Raw genomic sequence first — 11,618 nt, 5'->3', positions numbered from 1 at the left:
AAGCCGTATTGTCTTTTATGATCTAGACTCAGAAGTCGTATGGCATCACTTCCATCAGTCACAGGCCCGTCCAGATTCAAGGGGAGGGAACATAGGCCCCCACCCCTCATTGGGAGGAGTGTCAACATCACAGTGTGAGTGGTTGGGAAGTTCTGTTGTGGCCGTCTTGAAAACTACAGTCAGCCCCAGGTGGTAGCTGCTGGCAGAGTAGGGGCTGCTGCACACGCAAACATGGGTCAAGGTTGGTGTTTGAGATCGGTAAGATTGGTCCAGACTAAAACTCCCATAAACAAAAATCTCTTTTAAAGTTGACACCTAGTCCCTTTATTTTATTGACGTCCTCTTTATACAAATGAGAGAAGTAGAGAAATTTTGAACAAAATATATAATGGAATTTTTTTTAGTCCTTAAATGTAAATCTTACTACATACGTTACAATTTCAATGTGAACAACCTTGTGAGTTCCATTTTAAAAGAAGTGGGAAGTCAGAAAAGCTCATTCATTTTTGAATGACTTGTGATTCAGACAATCTCCCTCATTTTTTAAGTGATTTTCCTTCAGAAAAATCCCACTGTTGACTTCTCATTCTTCTCCCTTTTCTACAACATCCGTGTATTCACAAAGCCGGGTCTCACTTTGCATATATTAGTAATCTACCAAAATGCTCCTTTGATTGTGTGGCTCATATCTCAGTGTTTCTGATATCTTCCATTGTCTTCAGGGCCTAGTCCAGACCCTCAGCCTAAATTCAGGGATCTCCACCTGGTGCCTACGTATCCATGTCCAACCTTACAGCACAGGATTCCATATACCCACCGTTCTTAAACGTTTGGGGGTTATAGACTCCTTTGAAAATTTGGTGAAAGTCAAGGACCCTTTCCCTAGAAAAATGTACATATACTCAAAGTTTTACATATAGTTTCATGGGACTCATGGACCTCCTAAAGCCCATCAGTGGACCCCGTATTCAGAACCCCTGCCTGAATGAGGCTGCACAGTAAAGTGTTTAAGAGTTCAAGCTCTAGAGCCAGACCGCCCAGTTTAATTCCAGGTTCTACCACTCTTACCAGCTAACCTCAGGAAGTCACTTCACCTCTCTATGCCTGCTTTCTAATATATAGAATGAGGATAATACTAGTATATACCTTATTGGTGGTTGTGAGGATTAAATGAGATAATGGAGAGAAATGCTTAGCTGAGTGCCTGACAACATAGTTAAGTGCTCAATAAATGTTAGCAGCAATTACCTTTATTGTTGTTGTTATATCTTCTCCAGCAAATAGAACAATTTGTCATTCTTTAAACATGCTTTTAAAGTGGACTTGCTATTATAATTTCCTCCACTTAGAATACTTTTTCCATCCCTTTTCCCCATCTTTTTTTTTTTTTTTTTTGTGCGGTATGCGGGCCTCTCACTGTTGTGGCCTCTCCCGTTGTGGAGCACAGGCTCCTGACGCGCAGGCTCAGCGGCCATGGCTCATGGGCCCAGCCACTCTGCGGCATGTGGGATCTTCCCGGACTGGGGCACGAACCCGTGTCCCCTTCATCAGCAGGTGAACTCTCAACCACTGTGCCACCAGGGAAGCCCGCTTTTCCCCATCTTTTTATCCACAGAAGCTCAACCCTTAAAACACAGCTCCAGTGCCATTTCTTCCATGCAGTCTCCCTTATCACCCGCAGTGTGAGAGCTATCTTTTTGTTTCAGGTTCCTCGAGCCCTCGATGTCTGTGCTGCCCACGGGGCACTAGCACGCACACTGCATGTTGCTCAGCTCTCAGAACCATTTCCATCCATTTGGTGTACTTATTGTTCTCACACTGGTGCAAGGCCTTGTAGCAGGTACAGAGGTAGAGCCTCTGTCCCAAGTGCAGGCAGTGAGGAGTGTTAATGGTACAAAGTGCTGTGACAATCCAGGCAGGGAAGAGATTTCTATCTGACTGGGCCCCCCAGAGGAGGAATCTTCCTGGAAGATGTGTTTGTGCTGGGTCTTAAAAGCCAACCAGAGGTTAAGGAGCAGGGATGAGGTGGGTAAACAGAGAGGGCATTATCTTTTGACCCTCCCTAGAGATGTAAGCCCCCAAAGGGCTTCTGTCGTTTTTGGTTGCTTTCAAAGAGCCTGTACGAGTACCACAAACATCAACTTTCTCAACTTTCTCCCTTCTCCTGTTGAACTTCATCATGACCACCTATCTTATTTCATTATCTTAAATATACGTCCAAAGCTGCACCTTCCACCTGGGCTCTGGGCCTCATCCTTTCCTGCTCCCTTGTTTTCATACCTGCTTGCTTCATTTTCAACCTCTTATCCAGCCCATTAGCTTATAAACATCCTCAAATCTCTCCTTTCTTCAAACAACAAAAACTATTCCTTAGCAACTCTGAAGGGGAAAAAAAAGACCATCTGGCTACTATCCTCCCTTCTCATAACACTCAACCTGCTGTTTTTGCTTCTGCTCCTGTCAATTTACTGTAACTGCATCCAGCAGGGTCATCAGCAGTGTCCTGGTGTGTTCAATCCAAATTCACTTTTCTGTTTTCTCTTCCCTGACCTGCATTCTTGTTCATATTTGACCTCTTGTTCTCTGACTTGACAGCATTGACCACTGTTGACCATTTTCTTCTTCCTGAAACTCTTCTTCTTTAATTCTCATGACCCACTTTCTTCTGGCCGCTTGCAAGTTTCACCCACAGTTTTTTTCTCCACCTGACCGTAAATGTTGGTTTTTTTTTTTTTTTTCTCAGCCTATACACTCTCCAGTGGTGATTGTGTCCATTCCCATGGCTTCCCCCAAATCTTGTTTTTTCTAGTCCAGAAATCTCTCCTGATCTCCAGACACCCCAGTTAGCCAGCTTACCACTTCTGTTTTGGATAACCCACAGATACCTTATATTCAAAATGCCCCAAACAGAACACACCATGTTTTTCAATATATGCTTCCTCCATAGTCCCTTTTTTGGGGAGTGGTATCACTGTCCTTCCCCTGTTACACTAGTCAGTTTTAAAGATTTTATATCTTAAAGACTTCTTAAAACTGTCTCCCTCCCCTCACCTCTACTGCTGCTTTCTTAGGACCACAGATCCTCCGAGCACAACCTCTTACCTGATCTTTGTGCCTCCATTCTTTACTATGATCCTATTAGTTCTCCAGAGTGCTGCCAGAGTGATCTTCCTAAAATGGAAATAGAATCCCATCCCTTCTCCCTAACCTTCTTTGGTGACTCCCATCATCTACACCAGGGTTCCTCAGCTTCAGCACTATTGACATTTGGGGCCAGCTAATTCTTTTTTGGGAGTTGGGGGTCTTCCTGACATTGTAGAATGTTTAGCAGCATCCCTGGCCTCTACTTACTTGATGGTAGCATACCCACCACCCAGTTCTGACAACCTAAAATGTCTCCAGACATTGACAGGTGACCCCATGAGTTGGGGGAGCAAAATTGCCCCTGTTTGATCTACAGGATAAAATCTAGGTTTCTTAGCATGGATACAAGGCCCTTTGTGTTCTTCCCCTGCCTGCCTCTTCAGCCTCATTTGACCCCATATTGCCCACTATCCTCCAGGTCTGTCAGTTACCAGGAACCCTGTAGCTCCCACCCACCACTCCTTTAACTTGACTAACTTTCTCAGCCCTTGGATTTCAGCTCAGAAGTCACCCCTCAGGAAATAGTTCCTGACTTTTTTAGTCTGGATTAGGTGCCAATCTTACATGCTCCTGTTGCACCCCCTGCTTCCCTCTGCTTGTTCATCATGCAGTGTGACGTCTGTTCACTTGTCTCTCTTCCCAGCATCAGCGAGAGCTGGATGGGAAGGACTGTGTTTTGTTACCTCTGTGTCCTTAGCACGGTGGCTTACTCCTAGTAGGCATCCAGTAAATGTCGACTGAATGAATTGTTGGTGCTCAATAAGGCTTTGTTGAATGAATGAATAGTCCTCCTTGAAACAGCTGCTTTTCTCAGCTCTTTCACTTTCCACCATTCCATCCTGTTTATGTAATTGAAAAAAAGCTAGTTGGTCAGTAGGTCAAGAAACAGTCACCCCCAAAGCAAGGATTTTAAGGAAAAAAGTCTGGCAGTTCCATAAACTCTGTGGTGCACTGCGTAGAGTGGAACACAAATAGTTTTACGTTATGGTTGGTACCAGAAAGTCAGGAATAAGAATTTGGACCAAAATGGGAAAGAAACACTACATTTTTGTACTGTAGCATATGGATTTCTCATTAGTCTATGTAAGGGAAAACCGGGGGTGGGAAGGGCTCAGCGACTGCAGCTGTCCACACTCTCTCCCCCCATCATTCTGCTGCCACCACACCTGGTCCCCAGAGACACCCTCACTTCTTAGCTATGTTGGCTGAGGTATGGACAAATCCCCTTGGTTCAGCAGAGACTAGCCTGGAATCTTTCAAAGGAGCTTTGCTAGGAAACTAGTGGGAAAAACAAAACAAAAGTAAAAACAGGAAACAGCATATAGAAATTATAAAAATACAGAGAGGAATTATAAAAATACAAAGGAAGGAAGGAAAATGACAGAGAAAAAAGAAAATCCCTCAGCTTAAGATAACTAAGTTCTAGTTTTAGCTTTCCTAAATTCACCAGGCACATGTTCTCCCCTGGGTTTTTTGTTTCTGTTTTGTTTTGCCACAATATTGCCTCCCTCTGAAGAACTCATCCTACAGTCCCCCTTTTCAGTCTTTGAGTATTTTCCTTTTCTCACTTAAGAATCTTCTCTTTCTTCATCTAAGAGGGAGTTGGAATTGGCATTGGTCACTTTCTCTTACCGATGGCAGGTTACTGATCAGAAGGAGAAAGGAGCTTTCCAGCCTTTGAGGATAAAGTAGCTCAGGGGTTCTACTTCTGAGGACCAATGCTAAGCGTCCATGACAAAGGTTTTACTTGCCTGGGGTGAAATGAAAAACACAGACAATATCAATGAGTTTTTTAGTAGCACTAAAGGACTGACCTTTTTATTCTGGGTTTTCTTTTTTCTTTCTTACTTTTTAAGTATTAAAATAGCAGATGGTAGTTGTGAGGTTTTGCTTTGTTTTTGATGTCCTTGTCAAAATTAAATGTTGATAATTCTCTGTAGGTACCCCAGTTTTTAAAAATTCTTCCTGGTCTCTGAAGTCCAGAACTCTGACCAATAGATATTCTGTAAGGCATTGAAGTGTACCCTTTTTTTTTTTTTAATGCTTTGTGGGTCATTTGAAAAGGTATTTTAATATGTAAATTTATTTTTCAATCCTCCAACAGGACGTGCTGTAGTTAACTATGTTTTCAAGGGCAAGTGACACAGGTTATAAAGTTTGATGTTCTGTTCTAAGGAACTATGTAGTTGCTGTAATATAATCCTCATTCTAGATATTCATTTATTGGTTGAATATCAATAAATGTGCCCACCATGTGCTAGGTACTAGGTGAAAACAAATTTGAGTAAGTTATTGTCCCTGCCTTCAAGGAAATTCTAGACTAGGGAAGAAGGTCGAGGTGTGAACAATAGTACAAGGTGTCAGTACTCTAGGAACCAGAAAGTACCTAATTCCACCTTGGACAGCTTTATAGAGGAAGTGAAGTGTTACCCACGGACAAGTTGAGGAAAGGCATTCTAGGCAGACATTTGCTATGACTGGAACCTGAGTGAGTGTGGCAAATTTCGGGAACATTTGGGCAGCTTCAACTTGGGAACATGTGGGAGAGTGGCAGAAGATGAAGCTGGAAGGGTATTGCCCAGTTTTAATTTCCTTTTCCACAGCTACCTGTTACTGAACATATACTTTGCATACTTGTAGTCCAGAAAAAAGCCTGAGCAATAAAACTGTATTTTGTAATGTTTTTATTCATTAGCCTTCCCTCACTTAATGCCTTTTGAAAATGCCACTGAAATTTAATATGGGTAAATGCCTGGTACTTGGATTCAGAGTTTACTCCCAGAGCGTAGGACAGGGGAGACCTGACGTAGCATTTTGCTGACCATAAACTTTCCTTGAGCCCATGATACGCCCCAGCTGCCCCGAGAGCAGATGCCTTCGTGGTGACTTCTGTGGAGCGTCAGACTCAAGGCAAGCAGCGGGTCCTGGCCTGGCAACATCTGGGCACTGTGCTCAGGTCTGTGTGCCACTTTTTAGGGCATGTGTGGATAAAATCTAGAGGGTATCTGAGAAGATGGCCTACAAACCATCATATAAAGAGTAAAATTAAAAAGAACAAGAGAGCTGCCTTTAGTTATTTTAATGGATTGCTTGAAGCAGGATGGAATGGCTTATTCTGGGTTGTACCAGTGGACTGGATGGAAATTAGATCAATTTTGACTCAGTGTTGGAAATAATTTTTAAGAGCTTTTTTCCTAATTACATAGCGCTATGAGATTATTTTGACAAAATATGGAAATGTTTTGACAGAAACATGATAACCATCTTCACCTGTGGAGATACTGTAGTGTGAAGTGTCCTATTTGAAGGAACGGTTGGCCCTCTAGAGCTCCTTCCATCTTTAAATTCAATGAAATTTCAGCATTTCTTCTAATTTTTAAAGTATCTTATCTCTTTCCCAACTTTGCCACCCTTACCCTTACATTAACCCAATTATTTGTGAATTTTCTTATTTTTTAGTATCTGACCAAGAGGATACCACAAAACCCAAGGTATCAGCATGTCAAGTCAAGACTAGACACTGGTAAGTAAAGACTAGAAAATAAAAACTTAAAAAAAATCTAATAGCCGATTATTGACAAAAAACAGCGTGTCATGCCTGGTATGAATTGCAGCTAAAAGTTTCTTACTGTCTGGGCTGATGTTTTTCTGAGCTCAGGATTTATCTTTGAAAGCTGTTTTTCAGATTATCATTAAAAATCTCCATTCACATAACTGAGCTTACTATAAATTGAGAAACTGATAAAAACAGTATTTAATAAGTTCCAGGACTGATGCTAATAAATATCAGGATGTCAGCCTCTATCTTGGAACACCTTAAGTATCTTCCTTAAAACTGGGATCAATAGATTATACTTGTGCATGTTTGTTCAATTCCATATTTGCACAGTGCAACTACATGCAAATTTATGGGCTACAGGACATGTAAAGATGAGTGTGAATTGTGATTTTTGTAATCAAAGAGCTTAGATTCAAGTGGAGTCAGACAGACTTGAATGAGTAACTAAAATACCAGGCAAAATTAAATTAGTGCTACAATTCAGGTAAAATGAAATTTAAGAGTGCATTACTGCTTATTTCCATGCTGTTGACATTTTTCAGTGTGATGATGAAAACCACTCCCCAGATCCCTGGTGGATTTTCAGTCTTGTGAGATTTTGGTTGGTTGTTTAGTTTTTTTCAACATCTTAAAAGTCTGCTGTGGAAAATCCATCCTATTAAGATGGTTTTGCTAGTGGATAGGGGTACCACATGCCTTTAGCAATACTGAATTTTCTACCAGTAACCTCAAGACAACGGAGAAAATAAACTGGGGTGTTGACTTTGTTTAAATCTCATTCATTTTGTCTTTCTCTTTCTCCAGTCTCCTTCAGAATTACTGTCTTCTGTTATGCATGTTTCCCCAAATAAAATATACTTAAATTAAATGTTTTAAATGAACCACATTTGCAGATACTGTTTCTTGGGACCTTTCTTTCAAACAATTTTGTGCTGTACAGATATTTATCCTTGCAAATATCCTGTTTGATGGGAGGTAAAAAATGTTATCTCTGTCTTTGAGGAGGAAGAAATTTTAGTCCAGAGATTATGTGATTTACCTGAAGTTCAGTAAAGGAGATAGAACTAGGATTTGTGTGCAGGATGAGGAAGTCAATGTTGGAGACCTGGTGTGAAGTCCTGGGTACTGTCACTTCGGCCACACTGTCCCAGTGCTTCCTCCAGCCTCATTTCTTCTATCACAAATGCCTTCAGCTCCTGCCTCTCTGTCTATCTCCCTTTATTTGCAACTGTGACCCACCTTTCTGGAATAAGTTATTCTGAGAGGGAAGTACTTTGATTAAAAATACCATATTTTCTCTGAGCAGTACGGACAACGTTTTAAAGACTGCTTAATGCATTTCTTTTGGAACCTTCTTAAAATTAAAATTTGTAAGAGCTGAAGTCTTTTTCAGATAAATAGATTTGTCTATAGCTTCGTTATTTTTTTCTCCTGGAAGTTGAATTGAGTTTTGTGAATGAAAACTGATTTCTTTCCCTTCAATTCCTCAGTTCATAACCAAAGTTTGACTCAATAATGGTACCTGAAATTAATTTCAATTTTTTGGAAATTGAGATATTTCTATCTGCTTTTTATAATACAAAGTAATTGCCTATCTCCTTTTATATTTTGAGGTTTTTAATCTAGTATTTTTTCTAATTAAACTTTTTATTTTGAGGTAATTGTAGATTCACATGGAATTGTAAGAAATAAAACAGATTCCTTGTACCCTTTACTCAGTTTCCTATAGTAACATCTTGCAAAACTGAGCTGTGCTATCCCAACCATGATATTGACTTTGATAAATACAGTCTGGCTACAGAACATTTCCATGACCACAAGGATCCCTCATATCCACTTTCCACCCTCACCTGTGCCTTAACCCGTGGCTACCACTAATCTGTTCTCCATTTCTATAGTTTTGTCTTTCACAAATGCTATATAAATGGAATCATACAATATATAAGTTTTTGGATTGGATTTTTCCGTCAGCAAATTCTCTGGAGATTCTTCCAGGTTGTTGCACGTATTAGTAGTTCATTCCTTTTTATTCCTGAGTAGTATTCCGTGGTGCATTCCATACATGCACCACAGTTTAACCATTTTCCTATTGAAGGACATTTGAATTGTTTCCCCTTTTTGATTATCACAAGTAAAGGTGCTATAAACATTTTTGTACAGATTTTTGTGTGAAAATAAGTCTTCATTTCTCTGGGATTAGTGCCCAGAAGTGCAATTTCTAGATTGTATGGCAGTTGCATTTGTAGTTTTTTAAGAAGCTGCCAAACTGTTTTCCAGAGTGGCTGGACCATTTTACATTCCCACCAGCAGTGTATGAGTGATCCAGTTTCTCCACATCCTCACCAGCATTTGGTGGTGTTGCCATTTTTAATTTTAGCCATTCTGATAGGTGTGTAGTAGCATATTATTGCCCTTGTGATTTGCATTTCCCTAATGACTTATGACGTTGAATATCTCTTCCTGTGCTTATTTGCCATTTGTGTATCTGTATACCTTCTTCAGTGAAATGTTTGTTCATGTTTTTTGCCTGTGTTCCAATTGGATTGTTTGCTTTTTAATTGTTGAATTTTGAGTGCTCTTTATATATCCTACCTACTAGTCCTTTGTTGGATACATGGTTTGCAAATAGTTTCTGCCAGTCTGTAGCCTGTCTTTTCATCCTCCTAACAGGGTCTTTCAAAGAGCAAAAGTTTTCAATTTGGGTGAAGTCCAGTATATCAGTGTTTCCTTTTATGTATCATGCTTTTGTTGTCAAGTCTAAGAACTCTTTGCCTAGCCTAGGTATCAAAGATTTTCTATATGCTTTTTTCTAAAAGTTTTATATTTTAGGTTTTACATTTAAGTCCATGATACATTTTGGTTTAGGTTTTACATTTAAGTCCATGATACATTTCTGTATAAGATGTGCAACTTAGATTGAGATTAATTTTTTGATTGTGGATGTCCAATTGCTCTAGCACCATTTGTTAAAAAGATTATCTTTCCTCCATTGAATTGGTGTGTTCACCTTTGTCAGAAGCAAGTTAGGCATACTTACGTGCATCTATTTCTGGGTTCTGTATTCTGTTCCATTGATTTATGTGTCTATCCCTCTGCCAATACCACAGTCTTGATTACTGTAGCTATATAATAAATTGGATACTTAAAATTGGTTAGACTGATTAGTCCCACTTTATTTTTCTTTACAAAATTATTTTAGCTACTCTAATTCCTTTGCCTTTCCATGTAAATTTTAGAATAAACTTGTTTACATTTACAAAGAAATATTGCTGTACTTTTTTTTGTATTTATTTTATTTATCATTTATTTTTGGCTGCATTGGGTCTTTGTTGCTGAGCACGGGCTTTCTCTAGTTGTTTCTTTCATCAGCATTGTATAGTTTTCAGCATATAAATCCTATACATGTTTTGTTAGATTTACACATAAGTATTTACTTTTTTTGAGCAATTGTGAATGGTATTGTATTTTTAATTTTGGTGTCCATTGCTAGCGTATAGAAATATAGCTTATTTTTTATATTTATCTTGTATCCTGAGACCTTGCTAACTCACTTATTAGGTAAAGGAGAAATTTTTTTGGTAGATTCCTTGGGCTTTTCTATGTAGACAATCATGTCATATTAAAAAAGGCAGTTTTATTTCTTCCTTTCCAGACTGTATCTGTTTATTTCCTTTTATTGCCTTACTGTACTGACTAGAACCTCCAGAACTATGTGAAGTAAGAGTGCTTAGAGCGAACATCCTTGTCTTTACCCCAAACTTAGTGGGAAAGCATTCAGTTTTTCATGATTAAGGATAATGTTAGTTGTATCAGGTTGAGGAAGTTTCCTCCTATTCCTATTTTTCTGAGAGTTTCCATCCTGAATGACTATTGAATTTTATTGAATGCTTTTACCGCATCAGTTGATATAATCATATGGTTTTTTTCTTTAGCTTGATAATATAGATTACTTTGATTGATTTTTAAATATTGTACTAGTTTTGTATCTATAGAGTAAAACTCACTCATGGTGTATAATTCCTATTATATGTTGCTGAATTCAATTTATTATTTCATTACAGATTTTTATGTTTATATTCATGAGGGACATTGGTTTGTAGTTTTTGGTTTGTTTTTTGAATTGTGTTTGCCTGGTTTTAGTATTATTGTAATATTGGTCTCATAAAATGAGTTGGGAAATGTTCCCTCCTGTTTTCTGGAAGAGATTGTATATTATTGGTGTTAATTCTTTCTTAAACATTTGGTAGAATTGTCCAGTAAAACCATTGAGCCTGGAGATATCTTTTTTGAGAGTTTTTAAATTTTGAATTTAATTTTTTGATAGTTATGGGGCTATTCAAATTGTTTGTTTCATATTGGATGAGTTGTGGTTTTGTGTTTTTAGAGGAAGTGGTACATTTCATCCAAGTTTTCAAATTTATGTGCGTAGAGTTGTTTGTAGTGTTCCCTTATTATCCTTCTAAAGTCTGTAATATCTGAAGTGATACCTCATGTTTCATTCCTGATGTTGGTAATTTGTGTCTTTTCTCTTTTCTTTCTTCACTACAGGTTTGTCCATTTTATTGATCCTTTCAAAGAACCAGCTTTTGGTTTCATCAATTTTCTCTTTGTTTTTCTGTTTTAAATTTTATTGTTTTGCTCTTATCTTTATTTCCTTCCTTCTGCTTATTTTGCTCTTGTTTCTAGATTCTTGAGGTAGGAGTTTAGATTATTGATTTAAGAGTTGTTCTCTTTTTTAATGCATGTAGTTAGTGCTGTAAATTTCTCTCAGCACTGATTTAGCTGTGTCTCACAAATTTTGATATGTTGAATTTTCATTTTCATTTAGTTCAGTGTATCTTTCTATCTCCCTTAAGACTTCCTCTTTGATCCATGGATTATTTATACATGTGTTGTTGTTGTTTTATAAATTATT

The 11,618-nt window shown here is 38.5% G+C and overlaps 1 protein-coding gene across 1 annotated transcript in view; it reads left to right on the top strand.

Annotated features, from left to right (window-relative positions):
• The first annotated feature begins 231 nt into the window (after positions 1–231).
• The window catches only part of CEP41 (centrosomal protein 41), a 35,660-nt gene continuing 24,273 nt past the window's right edge, over positions 232–11,618 (top strand). Inside the window, 2 exon segments of the mRNA XM_065883582.1 lie at positions 232–258; positions 6,604–6,667. Of these exon segments, the coding sequence (XP_065739654.1) occupies positions 232–258; positions 6,604–6,667 (91 nt within the window).

Source organism: Phocoena phocoena, chromosome 9 (genome assembly GCF_963924675.1).
Source record: "Phocoena phocoena chromosome 9, mPhoPho1.1, whole genome shotgun sequence".
NCBI classification, from domain to species: Eukaryota; Metazoa; Chordata; class Mammalia; order Artiodactyla; family Phocoenidae; genus Phocoena; species Phocoena phocoena.
This window is presented reverse-complemented; position numbering and strand designations above follow the sequence as displayed.